The sequence below is a fragment of the Neophocaena asiaeorientalis genome, unplaced genomic scaffold, assembly GCF_003031525.2.
Source record: "Neophocaena asiaeorientalis asiaeorientalis breed wild unplaced genomic scaffold, Neophocaena_asiaeorientalis_V1.1 scaffold364, whole genome shotgun sequence".
In the NCBI taxonomy this organism is placed as follows: domain Eukaryota; kingdom Metazoa; phylum Chordata; class Mammalia; order Artiodactyla; family Phocoenidae; genus Neophocaena; species Neophocaena asiaeorientalis.
In genome coordinates, this window is record NW_020172457.1 from 3,166,859 (window position 1) to 3,185,139 (window position 18,281).

Genomic DNA, 18,281 nt, shown 5'->3' on the forward strand with positions numbered 1-18,281 from the left:
TCACGGTTTGTCATTAAGATCATCATTTTTCGAGTACTTGGTTTTAGTGGCTTTGAGAGTGGGGGTCACTTCCTCTGAGCTGCAGTCTGATCACTGAACTTCTCAGTCTGAACTGTTGCTAGGAGCTTTCTAGCATCTGATCAAATGATGGATGAATGAAAATTATACTCACAGGAGGATGATTGTTAAGCCACGAAGATAATATATAATTAAAATGATAGCCATAACCGTAAAGCAGGCAGGATATCATGTCAAATAGTTAATAACATTCTGACTTCCCAGCAGGCAAAACCAAATCAAAGTTACAAGGTTGCTTTTTATTTCTTGGGTACAGACCTACGGGTGGGGTCTGCTTAATGAGCTCTAGTGGGAAGGGTCAGAAACTGTTTCATGACACAACTCTTCTGGTTACAGAATTCAGGGAAGTCTCTTGTCTGCAGCTGTTTCCTAAACTATAAGAATAAATGGATAAGTAAGCATATTAATAAACAAACAAAGTGGGTGTAGTGAGGCTTTATAATGTGATTTCATTGCTGTGTTTGTGAGGCTTTTCTAATGTGATTATGTAGTCTTAGGTCTTTAAAATTGATATAGGATGTTAAAAATTATACATTGACATTTTGGTTATGTCTGTTTTTGAGTTTCTTGTTAGCAGACCTCTGATGAAAGGTACTCCCCAGTGTGCCAAGGAATTCTGGAATTTGTGTTTCCAGAGTTCTCTGCTTTGTATGGTCCTTCCACACCAGTATACAAATAAGGATGAGAACAAAGCTAAGTCTGAGCTAGCTAGGCTTGATGAATGAGTCAGAAAGAGGTCTGATTCAGCATGACCCCTGTGATGGGCAGTAGTGGCGGTTTTTTCCTACTTCTGCAGCCAGCTCCAGGAACCGAAGTGGATTATTTACATCCTCTTCTGTGTACTTCTCTGCTTTCCAGATGGATGGTTCATGGTTTGGGTTCATTCTCTTCTTTCCATTCCCCTCTAGGACTTCTTTCCCTTCTTGCTTTGTTCAAGCTTGAGTTTATCAGTAGTTATTCCCACAGTCTCATCTCTCAACCTCATTTTCTTGCTCAATTAAACTGGAGACTTCATACAGAGGCTAAAGATTTTATGTATGTATGCGTATATGTATATTGAAGCATAGTTGATTTACAATAGCGTGTAAGTTTCAGGTGTACAGGACAGTGATTCATTTATACGTATATATAAATTTTTTAAAGATTCTTTCCCCTTATAGGTTATTACGTAATATTGAGTATAGTTCCCTGTACTATACAGTAGGACCTTGTTGGTTATCTGTTTTATACATAATAGTGTATACATGTTAATCTCAGCCTCCTAATTTATCTCTCCCCCCACCCCACTTTCCCTTTTGGTAACCATGACTTTGTTTTATGTGTCTGTGAGTCTCTCTCTGTTTTGGAAATAAGTTCATTTTCTGTTTTGGAAATAAGTTGATTTATGTCTTTTTTTTTTCTTTTAGATTCCACATATAAGTGATATCATATGATATTTGTCATTTTCTGTCTGACTTCACTTAGTATGATACTCTAGGTCCATCCGTGTTGCTGCAAATGGCATGATTTCATTCCTTTTTTCATGGCTGAGTAGTATTCCATGTATATATACACTGCGTCTTCTTTATCCATTCATCTGTCAACTTCATGTAGAGGCTAAAGATTTTTTTTTTTTTTTTTTTTTTTTTTTTTTTGCTGGCTCTAGCATGTGAGATCTTCCCGCACCAGGGCACGAACCTGTGTGCCCTGCATCGGCAGGCGGACTCTCAACCACTGCGCCACCAGAGAAGCCCAAGGCTAAAGATTTTAAAAAATCCCCTCATTATCAGGTTTGGGGGAAAATGGGATGTCTTGAAGGGCCAAGCACTCCTTCATACTTTCATTACCAGTGGCCATTGCTGAGGATATTTTAAAATATAATTTTTATACTTCTAATACTTTTCCAGTTACGGTTTTCCCTTGGTGCACAGTGGCGTCACATCGTATTTAAAGATTTAGTTTTAACATCAGCATGTGAATTTTATTTGCCAGTTATATCTTAATAAGGCTAAAAAAAATATCCACATGTGAAGCAAAGATTCCCTTTGTTAACATTTACTCTTAAGAGTCCAGCATTGCTATCTTTCTCCCATTATCGGGTCGGCAGGTTTCTTTGGTTAAGCACTAGATGAAGTGTTGGCTTTCAGTTGAGGATTTTGCGAATGACAGTTACCTTGAACCGTTAGCATTTCATTCACTGGGAAGTGTTGGGGCGTGCAGGACATGAGACAGGCCGAGAGTAGAGCTGGCCCAGGCTTGTGGGATGGGTGGGATCCTGCACACTACTTGAACTTTTTTCGCTCGCCTCTTTAATCTGAGTAGTTGGAGTTGCATAAGCTAAATGTGCATGTGATGTAGTTCCACTGTACTGTCTTCTTTAAAGCACCATAAATGAGATGAGGATGTCCAATATCCTTTTCTTTAAATTTATTTTTATTAATTTATTTTTTATTTTTGGCTGTGTTGGGTCTTCGTTGGGTCTTTGTTGCTGTGTGTGGGCATTCTCTAGTTGTGGTGAGTGGGGCTACTCTTTGTTGCTGTGTGCAGGTTTCTCATTGTGGTGGCTTCTCCTGTCGCGGAGCGTGGGCTCAGTAGTTGTGCACATGGGATTAGGTGCTCTGCGGGATGTGGGATCTTCCTGGACCAGGGCTCGAACCTGTGTCCCCTGCATTGGCAGGCGGATTCTTTTTTTAAAAAAAAAATATTTATTTTTGGCTGCGTTGGTTCTTTGTTGCTGCACGTGGGCTTTTCTCTATTTGCAGTGAGCGGGGGCTACTCTTTGCTGCGATGTGCAGGCTTCTCATTGTGGTGGTTTCTCTTGTTGCGGAGCATGGGCTCTAGGCGCGTGGGCTTCAGTAGTTGTGGCACGCGGACTCAGTAGTTGTCGCACACGGACTTAGTTGCTCCACGGCATGTGGGATCTTCCCGGACCAGGGCTCAAACCCGTGTCCCCTGCATTGGCAGGCAGATTCTTAACCACAGTGTGGCAGGTGGATTCTTAACCACTGGACCACCAGGGAAGTCCCCAGTATTGTGAACATAGTCATTTCTTGGTAGAAAATGAGAGCTAGTGGGATTTGGTTTAGCAGCAGTGAATTGAACTTGTTTTAGAAAGTGGCCCATTTCACCGTCCATCTTACCTTTTTGAATTGGTAACTTTCAATGGCTTATAACACCAATCTGTTCTGCAGCTGAATTTGATAATAAAAGTCTGCCCCTTCCTGCTCTCAGTCCTTATAATCACACAGTAGTTTTATTGAATATGGCCCTTCTTACCACGTTTTCCTCTTTCAATTATAATTCTTATCCTTAAAGTTTCTGAGCTTACTAACGATTATCTGATACAGAGTCCTTATTTGTTTACTGTGTAGAACTTGGGCTTCTGGAACTTTGTTTTCTATGTAGTTGCTGAATTTAATTACACATGGTCTTTAAGACTTGATGCATGTTTGCATTCCATAGACATTTAGGAGCTAAAGCTAGTCTCATTAGAGAAGATAAAAACTGCATATTTGAGAAGTCTGAATCCCTAACAGTTCATTTCACTTTTGCCTCAGCACTTATTTACTGTTCTTATGTGCTGAGTATCGTGATGGGTGTTCTTTTTTTAAATGGCTGTTGGGAGAGGAGCATAGAATATATGACACTGAGCTGATGAGGTGTAATGTTTCAGCACCTTTCATGTTGAAATTTCATGTTGAAATATCACATTGCTTTGTAATGTGAAACTTGTAAATTTTAATGGAATCATAACATGCCTGTTCTTAGGAATGTTCTATAAAATATTTAACAAAAGGTCTGGCATTGTCAATGCCCAAGCAGAGCAAATGTGAAACAACCAGTGCCAGTGCTTGTCAGTTATGCCTGAACTGAACGTCGGTTACATGGATTCATAATCTTATGTTATATGGGCATTGATTCTCTTTTTAGAGAGCCATACAAAAGCCAGGACCTATGTTCCTGTTTTGTGCTTTTCTTACTTAGTTCAAAAAGAATGAATTAAAACTTGCAATTTCTTCTCTCACTGGGACATGATTAACTACCTTACATACATGTGAGCCACTCTCATTGCTTTTCTACATTATACCTTTGCAGGCAGCCCTACAACCAGGTTATAACGTGAACAAGTCTCCAGCCCTGTTCTACAATACATGCAGATATTTACTCAACAAAAATTTATTCGCAAGCAGGTATAAAATGGTTCATACAACCTGTCCTGTAAAACTCAGTGAAGTCCCAGTTGTCTCTTCTTTTAAGTGCTTTTTGCAGGGAAGGGTCACCTGAGGCAGAGGAGGCTGCTTATAGTTGGCCTTAGACAGCCAGCAGCCCTCTTAGACCAGTGGTTCTCAGCAGGGGGAATTTTGCCTCCCGGGGGACATTTGGTAAAGTCTGGAAGCAATTTTGGTTTTCATGGCTTGTGTGGGCAGTGCTACAGGCATCATAGAGGCCAGGTACGCTGCTAAACGTTCTGATGCACAGGACAGCGCTCCTCAGTAAGGAGCGATCTGGCCCAAAGTAGCAGTGGTGCCAAAGGTGAGAATCTCTGCCCTAAACCAAAGCCTGCACACAAGACTGTTGAGAGATCAAGCCTGAGGCACCCTCCCTATAGTTGAAGCTACAGGCCTTGTTCTCATCGCCTTGAATATTCTCATAACTTCTTCACACAGCAGGTGTAGGAGTATCTTTATAATATGTTAGCTAACCCTTATATCTTTTCCATAGTTTTCATTTTACTGATAGAACATCTAACATTTATCATGCTAGTTAACGAACCATTTTCGCTAATAAAATCTTAATTCCAACAGTCACTGTGCTAACTGGCAAAACATTGTTGTTGATCAAGACATGGATGAGTGAAGCCCTAGTTGTAGCAACCCCTACTTTTTGAGCTTCCAGATTTGAATTTTCGATAAGAATACTTGCTGATTGCTTCTGGATTGTGCATTCTTGACTAATATGCTGGCAGCACCTATTCCAGAGCTTAATCTAAGTAATGTGTACGCATAATATCACCCTGAGTATGCTGTAGTACTTTGAAGTAAATCTCGCATCCTGTGACAGATTTGTTTCCCAGAAGCTGTCTACTTACCTCTCCTACAAACTCTTCCCCTCGATGCACTTAATTTCCTTTTGGCTACCCTGTCCTGAGTGTTTCCTTTGTGGAAGAGAGAGGAGTAAATCTCTTTTCTTATCTTCGAGAGTCTAAAGTTGAGGAGAGGAACAGTGGGTAAGTAAACATGTATAATACAAGACAAAGTCAAAAACAGATACCCCAAGAGATATGTGGAAAAGTTTTATTAGGTGTAAAAATGTGAGAGGCAGCAGGGTATGACATGGCAAAAACCACATGAAGGAAGAACATTCAAAAGGAGTTTTGGAACTTGGGTAGGGGTCTGGACTGGGTCAGTGCATGGTCACCCGGTGATGTAGCAGTGCTAAAATGGGCATCCAGGTCTCCTGACTCCCCACCAAGTGGATTTCCGAGTACGTCATAGTCCTAGTAAGCTCTGAATTACACTGGAAAGCTAGAGAAGTAAATATATGTTTTAAAAATGTTTTTTTCTCTCTAAAGCTATAGAAGAAAGCTTGTAAAATTGTTTCTCATTTCATCTAGCACTTGGTTTTGCTGCTTTTGTCAAGTAGCACAATGTGCACAAATGTTATGAGAGAACTACTGGAAAAATTTAAAGCAAAGTACCACTAGGTCGCTTTCTGTTCTAATTTATGTACCTGACAACCTCCTCACTTCATTGTTGGTTTACTTTTTTCTAAAAGGAACGTTTATTTATTTATGGCTGCGTTGGGTCTTCGTTGCTGCTTGCGGGCTTTCTCTAGTTGTGGCAAGCGGGGGCTACTCTTCATTGCGGTGCACGGGCTTCTCATTGTGGTGGCTTCTCTTGTTGCGGAGCATGGGCTCTAGGTGCGCGGGCTTTAGTAGTTGTGGCATGCGGGCTCAGTAGTTGTGTCTTGCGGGCTGTAGAGCACACGCTCAGTAGTTGTGGCACGTGGCCTTAGTTGCTCTGCGGCATGTGGGATCTTCCCAGACCAGGGATCGAAGCCGTGTCCCCTGCCTTGGCACACTGTGCCAACAGGCAAGTCCTACTTTTTTAATTTGAAAAACCACCTGTCTTTGCCTCTGCTCTCTTTTCAAGAGAATAGGCAGATATGCCCCCAAATTGCAGGGGACATGTTCGATAGGCTGTTTCCAGTAAGTTATCAGTATGAAAAAGCTGACATGTGGACCAGGGTCTTGAAGCTTTTTATGGAAAGACAAAATAAGCCGAAACAAATGGACTTGATCAAATCCTGGGGGTTTGGATGTGACTTTCAGACTTCGGATCAAGAAGTCTTTTGGAAGAATGGTCTTTATCTTTCATCTTTTGACCTGTATTCAACTTCCATCAGGTCTTACTGTGTTAGTGGACATAATATTTCAGGCTGGGGTTTGCTCATAGCTTGTGCTTAATGCCTCTAAGTAGTCATTGAAAATTATGCTAAAGTTGATAATAGGATGGGCATCGTTCAGGTTCACGTAGTTGAGTTACCCTTTTGAAGGTCACCTTCTGGTATAGTTTGGAAAACAGTGCTTTGAGTATAAGTCTTTGTTTATTAATGCCACTTGATAAAGGCTCAGTGAACCCTATGTAATTTCTAATTTGTAACAGAACTCTAGTATTCAGCTAATTGAATACATGGCCACTTTAGTTATTTTGTTACACTAATTGCTATTCACAGTGATCATGTCTATTCCTTCCAAATGTAGTATTACCGTATAAGTTTATGGTTCAACCCCTTTGGATAGTTCCATTCTTTCTCTCTGTTACATGTCAGCATATAATTTTATTTCATTTGTATTGTGGTTTATATGTAGTTCTGACACAGAATAAAGCTCTTTTCCCTGCTCTTATTTTTGCCTGTTTGAGTTGATAGATATATAGGTTGATTTTCGCCTACCACAGATTATCCATATGATTGTGAAAGATTAAATCTTTCCCAGTTCATTATATGTGTGTTTCAGATTTGTTATAAGATTTAGAACTATACGAAGTGTAGTTATAGGGATTTCCTATTTAGATTGATTTAGAGTTGTTACCTTTTCTCAATCCTAGTAATTTCTGGCTTCATAACATCATCCCATGGAAAATTGAGCTGATACCTGCTTTTTATTCTACCTTGAGCTATTAAAATTGAACACTGGCACTTCAAGAAACTTTGTCATTTAAACTGTACAAGCTTTCCTGTAGCACAGAATCTTCCCTTACATGCTTTGTACTTCATGTGCGAAGTAACAGTACTGCCTCTGAACAGTGCTGTGCACCCTGTGCCATATCTCAGTCCCCAGGAGCAGCCAGGCATAAGAGGGCTGAGTTAACATGCCAAAAAGTTGTTGCTATGAAGACTTCTCTAGGAACATACATGGAAGGGTACATGGAAAGTTACCTTTATTGTCATAGATGTAATCCCACTTTTTACTTCCCTTGGCCTCATTATATCCTTTGTTGTAAACACCTTCAGGTCTCTTCTGAAAAGAGGCAAGTCTTTAAGGAAATAAATACGTGTCGTGTACTTCATTTTGAATCTGCTACCAACACTGAGTGAAAACATCAAAATGTTTATGTGTTGGGTTTCTTAAAACTTAATTTCCTTATTTTCTTTCTCTTGTATATGGGATGCTCTTGTTTTCCATAATGATCCACTTAGGCATTTTCTGTCATGTTTTCAAGCCCAATCACGTTATCCCAAATCTAACAGGATCTGAAAACTAATGAGTACACATTGCCTCTCTAGGAGGAATAGCAAACAGGAGGCGGGTGGAAACTTTTTATATCCATTTTTTCCCCTAAGAAACAATTCTGCTATAACAGTGAATAATGTTTTAATCCTCTTTGTTTTCATTTGTTCGTGTACAGTGATTCCATGTCTGTTAGAGTTATACATAGAAGTTTTATTCCTTGCAGTTGGTTTACCGCTTTTTCTTAAGTTGCGTGTGACTCTCCATCCTCGGCAGCTATTAGCTTAGTCAGTGTATCCCAGGCTTATGTAACTTTCAGGATTCATTTGTGTGACTTTCCCTCCCAGCCTCACATTAACTGTTTCAAAGCAATGTGCCACTGAGGTGGTGTGGCCATCTTTCTTGCTCTGTTATTGTCCCCAGTAGATCTCAGACTATTGATTCTGTTGACAGTCTAGGGAGAGATTTGTGTTGTTAGCCTGTGGTTGGGTGTTTTCAGGGCTTTGGAGGTAGTTCCTCTTCAGTATGCATATCTGACCTTTTGGCATGTTGCTTTAAAAAAAATTCCAAGGATTTATGTCTTAGAAAAGTGAATATGGATATTTCTGCATATCCTTTATTTAGGTTGTAATCAGCCTCTCAAAATTAAATTTGGTGGTTGGTGTAGTCCATATTAGGCTGAAGCAGTATACTTGTGGTATTGAATTTGTAGTGTTTTCTAAGTAGCTGTAATAGAATATCTGTTACGTTTTCTTTGCTTAAAAGAAGAAATCTCACTGTGCAACTATATGTGAACAAAAGCAACATTATTTAGTGAAAATGTTTTAAGAACCATGGTGGGTAATGTCATGCATTTAATGGGGGAGAGAATCAAGTGCTAACACATTAAGCATTTAGTAAGTAAAATAATTTCCATGCTATAAATAACGGTTCAAGTTGTTACATATTTTTGGTTGTTAATATAATTGCTGAATCACTCACTCTTACAGCTTTTGTACCATGTTACGTTTCCACCTGATAGTCAAAGGTAAATGTATGTGATATGTTTAAAAAATATTTTTTTGATTAAAGAAGTATAACTTTGTTCTAGAAATTTTGGAAAATAGAGAATGGTCTAAGTAAGAAAACTATCCCACTATGCGTATCGTATCCACTGTTAACATCTTAGCATACATTACACTTTTTCTATGTCTACATAACTGGATGCTCAACTTGCCCTGTTCTTCCCTTCTGTCCCCTACCCCTGTTTATTAACCAAAGTTAGGAACTCAGTATACATGGTAATTTGTGACCATTCTCCCCCCTTTAATATTTTGAGTTAAAAAATCAATTACTCTATTAAAACATTATTTTTTAATGGCTCTCAATGTTTAATCATTATGGCTAGACTGAAATCTTCATAATAAATATCCTGTTGTTGGACCATATCTTATTTACACAGACCTCTGTTGTTCCCACTTTTTTGCTGCTTTAAATAACGTTGTTTGCATTTTCTTAGCTATGTTTGTGTGCTTTTCTTAATATTTCCTAGGATTAAATGCCTAGAAGTGGAATTGGCTAACTGATAAGCAAATTAACAGTAATAGAGATATACACACACACATCCATATATTTATATAGTTGTTTTTATGAATTTTAATATGCCTTATTTGGATCGACTTAAAATTTTTATACAGTTAAATTCATTCTTTGTGATATACAGTTGTTTGAGTTTTGACAAATGCATGCACTTATCTAACCACCACCATGATCAAGAAGCAGAATAGTTCCCTCACCTCAAAAAATTACCTCCTTTGTCTTTTGACTACAAAGTGTGTTTATTTTTAATATGGGAAATATAAAGAAAAATAATTGGAAACTATCCATAAGCTTACCACCCTGCTATAACTTCTGTTGAATATCCTTCTGGTCTTTTGTTTTTTTCTTCTTCCCTACAAAAAAAGAAATCATACTGTCCTTTCTGTTTATAGTCTTTTTCTTTTTCTTAGTATACTTTAATTTAACTGTTAGATTGGTTTTTTTGTGGGGTTTTTTGTCCTTTTTTTTTGGCTGCGTTGGGTCTTTGTTGCTGCATGCGGGCTTTCTCCAGTTGTGGAGAGCGGCAGCTACTCTTGGTTGAGGTGCCCAGCCTTCTCATTGCGATGGCTTCTCTTGTTGTGGAGCACGGGCTCTAGGTGCGCGGGCTTCAGTAGTTGATGCACACGAGCACTAGAGCGCACGGGCTCAGTAGTTTTGGCACATGGGCTTATTTGCTCTGCGGCATGTGGGATCTTCCCAGACCAGGGATCAAACCGGTGTTCCCTGCATTGGCAGGTGGATTCTTAACCACTGTGCCACCAGGGAAGTCCCTAGATTGGTTTTTGTTTTTGTTTCTTTGCAATTCTAAATAATCTTACCATGAATATCTTTGCATGTTGCCATAATTACTCAAGTCCTAAAAGTGGAGTGTTTAGATCTCAGTGCATATGTACAGTTTTCAAACTTATTTACATTTTGTCAAATGGATTTTTAAAATACTTGTGCCAGTTTACATTCTGACAGACAGTGTCTTGAAGAGCTTGTTTTTCCTGTATCCTGGGCAATATTATTTTTATATTTTAAAATTTTATAGATGAATTATGGAATTTTGTTATTTTAATTTTCATTTTTTGATTTCTTGTGGGGTTGGGGTTTTTTTTAATGTGTTTATTATTTACCATTTTGTGTGAATTGCCAGTCTATGTCATTTGCATGTTTCTCTCTTGGCTCTTCTGGGGAGCGGGGTGGGGTGGAGGGCTTATTTTTTGAGTGTTCTATATGTTAGTAACACTAATTTCACAGTTAGAGGTTGGTATTTCTTTGTCATTTGCTTATTCATTTTATTTAATGTTTTTTATTTAATGGAAGTTCTCATAAATCCATTCTTTTGCATTTCCTTTATATTTTGGAGGTATGTGTTGAATTTAGAAAGATCTTTTCTCTTTAGATCATATAGTCATGCATATTTTCTTCACACGTAACTTTATCAAAAATTCTTTCTCCATTTACTTTTTCTTTTATATTCCTGACAGACTAGTGAGGTTTTTACTGTGCTGTATCAGGGAGTCATAGATTATGTACTTGCATATACATGTATTTTATCTAACCTCAATATTTTGTTTTTTAATTATTCCAAGCAGCATGAACTTTTCATTGAAATCTTCTATTCACACTGTAATAGCACAGTCACATTTAAATGTGTGCCAAGTTTAAGCAAGTCCTCTTATTTTTTTCCCCATTGCTGTCTTTTTTTTTTCCCCCAGTTTATTTATTTATTTTTTGCTGTGTTGGGTATTCGTTTCTGTACGAGGGCTTTCTCTAGTTGTGGCAAGCGGGGCCACTCTTCATCGCAGTGCATGGGCCTCTCACTATCGCGGCCTCTCTTGTCGCGGAGCAAAGGCTCCAGACGCGCAGGGTCAGTAGTTGTGGCTCACGGGCCTAGTTGCTCTGCAGCATGTGGGATCTTCCCAGACCAGGGCTCGAACCCGTGTCCCCTGCATTAGCAGGCAGATTCTCAACCACTGTGCCACCAGGGAAGCCCCCCATTGCTGTCTTTGATGTGTGTTTTAGATACTATCTATCAGATTTCTTGGTTGACATTAGGGGAAAAAAAAAGTACTTACATTGTTAAATAACTGTTTCTTTGTTTTTAACATGCTGCAGGATATTGAAGTCAAAGTAAGTAGCAAAACAATGATCTACAACAAATGAGCCAATGGGTTCACCTAAATTAAGCATATAGTGACAGTCACCCTTACACCAGTTGAGCCAGGTGACCCTTGATCATGTTGCAAAGAAAATATGGCACAAGAATGGGAATGCCAAAATATATACTTCTATTATTTCTTAAAGTTACTAGTCAGGCGTGTATTCAACATTCATTGAACAAAAAATATGTTAAAAACTTTTCTAACATGGGGTATTGTAAGGAGTTCTGTTCTCTCCGAGATAAAGGTACTTAAACATAATAAAAGTAGAAACAACAGTTTAAGAAATGCATTTTTTCATTCTCCTCCAGTTTTGAGATATAATTGACATGCAGCACTGTATAAGGTTAAGGTGTACAGCATAATGATTTGACTTACATCATCATGACCACAATAAGTTTAGTGAACATCCATCATCTCATATAGATACAACATTAAAGAAATAGAAAAAAAAATGCTTTTCCTTGTGAACTCATAGGATTTACCCTCTTATGAACTTTCATTTATAAGGTAGAGCAGTATTAATTATCTTATCATGTTGGACATTACATTCCTAATATTAATGTATCTTGCAACTGGAAATTTGTACCTCTTTACTACCTTCGTCTAATTCCCCCTCCCCCGTCTCTTCATCTCTGGTAGTCACAAGTATGATCTCTTTTTCTATGAGTCTTTTTGTTCGTTTGTTTTTGAAGTATAATTGACATACAACACTGTGTTAGTTCCTGGTGCACACCATAGTGATTCGATATTTCTGTACATTACAAAATGATCACCATAATAAGTCTAGTTGCCATCTGTCACCATACAAAGATATTAACTAATTATAGACTACATTCCCCACACGGTACATTTCACATTTGTGAATCATTTATTTTGTAACTGGAAGTTTGCCTCTTAATCTCCCTCACCTATTTCTCTCCTCCCCACACCCCTCCCCTCTGACAGTCTGTTTCTTCTCTGTATCTATGACTCTGTTTCTGTTTGGCTATGTTTGTTCATTGTTTTGTTTTGTAGATTCCACATATAAGTGAAATCATACAATATTTCTCTTTTCTGTGTGCCTTATTTTACTTAGCATAACACCCTCTAGGTCCATCCATGTTGTTCCAAATGGCAAGATTTCAAAGAAATGCATTTTTAAATTTAGCTTGAAAAACATTCAAAAGTAAGCGTCTTTATCATTATTTTTTTCAAGAATAAATATTTTATTACTTGATTTTTAATTTTGTAAAAAGAAGATCTTATAAATTAGAAGTGGGATAACTAAGAGTTTAAAAATTACTTTTATTATTTTATTATTAATTATTTAAAATTATTCAAATAAACAAATACAATAGTTTTTGCCCTTTTCGCCAAAGACAGCTACTTCATTAAAAAGGAGGTAGACCAATACATGTGTTTATATGCTGGTTTCACTGGTTAGTTTAAGGGTTCTCAAACGTTAAGGTTGATGTACAAAATCTTATATAGGCGTTTTCTTGTGGTTATCGCTCCAGAAAGATGGTTAATAACCATGTGTATTATACCTGGAATAAAATCAAAGTCTTATTGTGCAAAATATTAATCCTTGAAATTGCTCTTCGAAAGAGAAGTTAAATAAAACTGTCTGTGCTGTATTCTGACATTATCAAAAACGCTTGGACAAAGTAGGACACAGCTGTTACAGTTAACGACAAGTGCAGTGCAGACTCATTCTTTACATTTAGTTGCAGCAGTCCTCATCTTATTAATGTTTTTTCTATGGCAGAGACCTAATAGATTGCAAAAATCTTCATCTTTGAATACTTATTTCTAATGCAGTTTATACTTCTGCTTTGCTGTTACTGCTTTTTCTTCATATAGTATATTCTTCATTTCTTTTTTTAGGCTAAGCAGCTGGAAGAGAAAGATCGAGTGATAAAGAAGCAGGATGCATTCTACAAAGAGCAGCTGGCTAGACTGGAGGAGAGGGTATGACTATTTCTTGTCAGTGATTCTCTTCTTTTACCACATTTGCGGTGTTCCCATGTATATATTTAAAAATCAGTACATTAGCACTGTAACTGCTTTTTCTCATTAAAAAGTGGCCAGGAAATGAAGACGCCAAGTGTGCAGATCGTTCTCGAAGATAATGTCATTTTTACTTTGGTAGTTTTGCATATTGTTGTGTTGTTTGTTCATTGATGCATTTTACTACTAAGGAACTCCTTCCAAATATTTTCCCCTGTATGTTTAGAAACTGCATTGTCTCCAGGTCAAACAGTAGAGTGCTACTGTTGGCTTTCCCAAACATTGACTAAACTTGAGCACGTTCTTAGAAATGGTAGTGTTTTAAAGGATAAATTGTCTTTGTGAAAGCTGTTTCACTGCACTTGTGGCCAAGAAATGAATGTCTTCTTCAAAACTGGTGGACAGGAGCTAAATAGTAGGACTCAGGAGAAGAGTTAGGATGAGGAGTGGAGGAAGTACCTCTGGTTGACCTGACCCTAGAATTTGGCAGAGACGCAAAGAAGGAAATTAAGGCTGGAACAAAAGGAAGCAGTGGGTTTAAGAATGGGAGCTTAAGGACCCAATCAGTGCCGCTGTTCAGTGAAGTATATTTGTTGTCTAGGATAAGTTCATACATAGACCATGAGGTTACAAAGCTAGCTTTCTCTTTGCTTTGATTGAGACCCCCAAAGTTGATTGATTTAGAATAGGTTGTTTCATAAGAAACTAGATAAACTAAGAAATAAACTATTAAGCCCCATTCAGTACAAATATTTGTATGTTGATCATCTTCACCTGTCTCTGTATGTCACTGAACTGAGTGCTTCCTGAGTGTAGGGACCGTTTTCTCACTGATTCAGCAGATATCTACCTAATATATGCCAGGCTCTGGTAGTGCCAGAGATATGCTAATAAAGAAAGTGAGCTAAACTTCTGCCCTCGTGGAGCTTAAATTCAATTAAAACCTCGTCAACATGTTGAATGGCAGATTGTGATAATATGGCAGACAGTAAAGTGGGGGGAAAAGGAGTCCCAGGGCCTAAGAGTGTAGGTATGGGGTTGGGTGGAGAGGGAGGGCCTGTCTAACTGGGAAGAGGTCTGCAGCAATGGGAAGCAGGCCAGCACCATGAGGGCTTTTGAGTGGAAGAGTATTCTGGCTGCTGTCTTGGGCAAGAACTGAAGCAAGAGGGACTTGGAGGTAATAGTGGCAATTCAGAAAAGGGGTGGTGATGGCTTGGGCCAGGGTGCTAGCAGTGGAGGAATGAGATGTGGTTGGATGTTTCACAGGCAGAGCTGACCAGATGTGCTGATGGTTTTGAACATGAGTGAAAGAAAGAACTCAGAGATATTCTAGGTATATAGCTTTTACAGCTAGAAGGATGGATTTTCCAAGGCCAAGGCTATTAAAATATGGATCTGGATGTGGGTAGTGGAGGAAATCAGTTCGATTTTGGATATGGTAAGTTTGGGATGCTACTTAAGACATCCAAGTAGAGATGTTAAATAAGCATAAAGTGGAAATGCTTAGCACAGAAGTCAGCACATTTTTCTGTAAAGGGCCAGATAGTAAATATTGCAGGCTTTGCAGGCCATGTACGGTTTCTGTTGCAACTACTCGACTCTGCCATTGTAATGTGAAAGCAGCCATACCATAGCCAATGTGTCAGTGAACACGTGTGACTGTTCTAATATATGGACACTGAAGTTAGAATTTCATGTAATTTTCAAATGTCATGAAATACTCTTCTTCTGATTTGTTTCCCCCAACCATTTAAAAACGTAACACCATTCTTAGGGCTGTAGTAAAACAGGTGGCGGGCTGGATTTGCCCCATGAGTTGTGGTTTGCAGAAGCCTGGTTTAGTGCACAGGTTCTGACATCAGGTGGCTTGGATTCAAATCCCTGAACTGACATTTACCTGCTGCATATCATGGAGCATCTAACGTAAACTTCCGTTTCCTCAGCTATAAAATGACGGTATAATGTACTTACCTTATTAATTTGTTAAATGAGATAATTCTCACAAATCACCTATAATAGTGTCCAGGACAGGATAACCATTCAGTCAGTGGTAGCTCTTCTTTTTACTTCTGTCCATCCAGAGCACTGTCCCTGATATAATGAGTAAATGTTAGCTGAATAAAATGATTGAGTAAAAGTTTTTGAGGTGATTAACCAGGACCTGCTTTTTCCCCACTCAGTGATAGTTTTCTTTGCTTTCAAGTATTACTATGCTAGATACCTTTTGAAGTCCTCATTGATTACTGTTAGGTATAAGAAAAGGCACTGATAAATATTTACCCATTTCTCATAAATCCACCAATTTGATAGAGATATTCAGTGATGGGTATGAGGCACTGAGAGGATTTGCTCTCGGCCGATTAAAGGGGTCTGCTTAACAGTTAACTGTTGTTTTTGGTCTCAGGTTAGAACAAGGTGGGGAAGGTCAGGTGGACATGGTGTGCTGATACCAAATCATTGTCACAAACGTCTTCTTATAACACACAAACACCATCTTTTCTTTTTTGAAGATGAGGCTGGAAAGAAGTTATTTAGGAATTTTAACTGAAAGCTGAGAAGCTGAGTGAACTTAGAAGAATGCCGAGGAGGAATAATCACATTATTATTAGTTAATACTTAATAACTCCATATTTAAGAACATGTGGTGGAAAGAATGCTGGACTAGGAGTCAGAAGGCATGGCTTTTTCATCTAGTTATTTGACAATTCACCTAATCTCTCGTGGTCTCTGGTTCTTCATCTATAAAGTGGGGATAATACTCTGTTCCTTACTCACCTTTGTGAGTTATTGGAGGGACAAGATAAAATGATATATTTAAAAGCCCCTTGAAAACTGGAAAGAGCTTAGCAAATACAAGCTGTTGCCATTAAAGAATATTTCCTTTCCATTGTGTGCAAGATATTAAAGATCATAAAATTACTTTCGTGTTATTCAGCTTTCCGGTGTCTTCTGCCCATTTTATAATATCTTGTTTTTGTTTATTACTGCCATTCCTAAAGTACCTAAGGTGAATTTTGTCCAATTGGATTTCATCTAGGAACATTTGAGAGACATTTAGGTGTCCAGAGACGAAGCATTTTCTAGCCTTAATGCGAAAGATTGTAAAGAGGATTTTTCTTGTGATGACAGTGAAAAGTACAATGTCTAACCATTTCTGTTAGAAATTCTACACACTTTGTGTTAAAAGATGTAAAATGCCCAATCCAATAGTGGATAATGTAAGAAAAAAAATGATTGTGGTATTATAACTTGCAGAATCATTAACTTACAATGAAATCCCAGGTTCCTGTTTAAAATTCAAGTTTAAAAGTGGATATAAGTACATATCTTTGTCTGTTTTAACCAAGTGAACTTAAGAAACCATACACTGAATACTAGGTGGTATATTAATGGAGAGGAGGGGACACTGAGTCTTTTACAGAGTCATTACAGGGATGATTTCTAAGACCACCGTACCATCTGCCCATCAGCTAGATTAGCAAACACAGTAATTGTATATATAATCACTTTTTTATGACTCAGTCTTGTTACTCAACTATTCATTTTCATTGACTTGAGGCAAATTTCATGATGCACCTACAGCATGATACCCCTAAGAGTTATTTTAATATCTCATTGTGCTTCTTTTACTTTGAAGTGAGAAATTCATGGTCATTTGAGAATTATGAACCCGAGTCTGTTGAGCATTTGAAGCACATGCAGTTCTGTAATACAGCTTGGTGTGCCCCTTGGTTCTATTTCAGTAAACTCCTTATCAGTTAGACATTCCCTTGTGTGAATGGAGCTTTCTCGTCCCAGGTATTTATATTGGCTGGTTCGCCAGGAGTCTGAGATAACTTTCTCCTTTCACTAACTCGGGAGGAGTAATAAGTGCAATTTAATTGGACACCAATTTCACGCTTCTCAGAACCAGTATGCGAAAGCAACAACTCTTCACTGAGAAAGAAGGTCAAAGCCATTTAAGTTTTTTGAGTCCTTGTTTCATTGTCAGTGTTGCCAGCTTCATCAAACAACGTTGATGTGGACGTGAGATAAACTTGTATTTTAAGAACGTGGACTTCCCTGGTGGCGCAGTGGTTAAGAAGCCGCCTGCCAATGCAAGGGACACAGGTTCAAGCCCTGGTCTGAGAAGATCCCACGTGCTGAGGAGCAACTAAGCCCGCGCGCCACAACTACTGAAGCCCGTGTGCCTAGAGCCCATGCTCCGCAACAAGAGAAGCCACTGCAATGAGAAGCCCAGGCACCACAACGAAGAGTAGCCCCTGCTCACCGCAACTAGAGAAAGCCTGCGTGCAGCAACGAAAACCCAAGGCACCCAAAAATAAATAAATTAATTAAAAGGGAAAAAAAAAAAAAGAACGTGAGAGGCGTTGCATGTAGGTATGCCCTAACTGAGAGAGGCTTGAGTATCAATTCTTGGTGGTTGAGGTAAGAGGCTTGAGAGTATTAATTCCTGTTGGGAGATTTGATGAAAGAAAGCCCAGGGCAGCTTTCAAAGAAAAGGTTCTTAGGTGTTTCTAAGAAGCCTCTGCCAGTCACTCAGGGAATTCTCCATAATGCTTTGTGTACCTCCCTTAGTGTGCCACATTTATGACAATTGTGATGAGTTATCTGTGTTTATTTTGTAAACTCCTTGAGGGTAAAGGTCATTTTCTTATTTCCCACAACTCACGTAGTAGGCGTGCAGCGAACAAATCCTGCATTTACTAAGCTTATGCCGTAAAGTTAGGTCCAAGCTATTAGTGTACAGTTCTTACGCATTGACAAAACATTTA

At 38.5% G+C, this 18,281-nt stretch overlaps 1 protein-coding gene across 1 annotated transcript in view; it reads left to right on the forward strand.

Moving 5' to 3' along the window:
* CHCHD3 (coiled-coil-helix-coiled-coil-helix domain containing 3) overlaps nucleotides 1–18,281 on the forward strand; it is a 282,681-nt gene that overhangs the window by 168,391 nt on the left and 96,009 nt on the right. Inside the window, exon 5 of the mRNA XM_024737982.1 lies at nucleotides 13,384–13,467. Coding sequence (XP_024593750.1) covers nucleotides 13,384–13,467 — 84 coding nt within the window. The remainder of the gene's footprint in view (nucleotides 1–13,383; nucleotides 13,468–18,281) is intronic.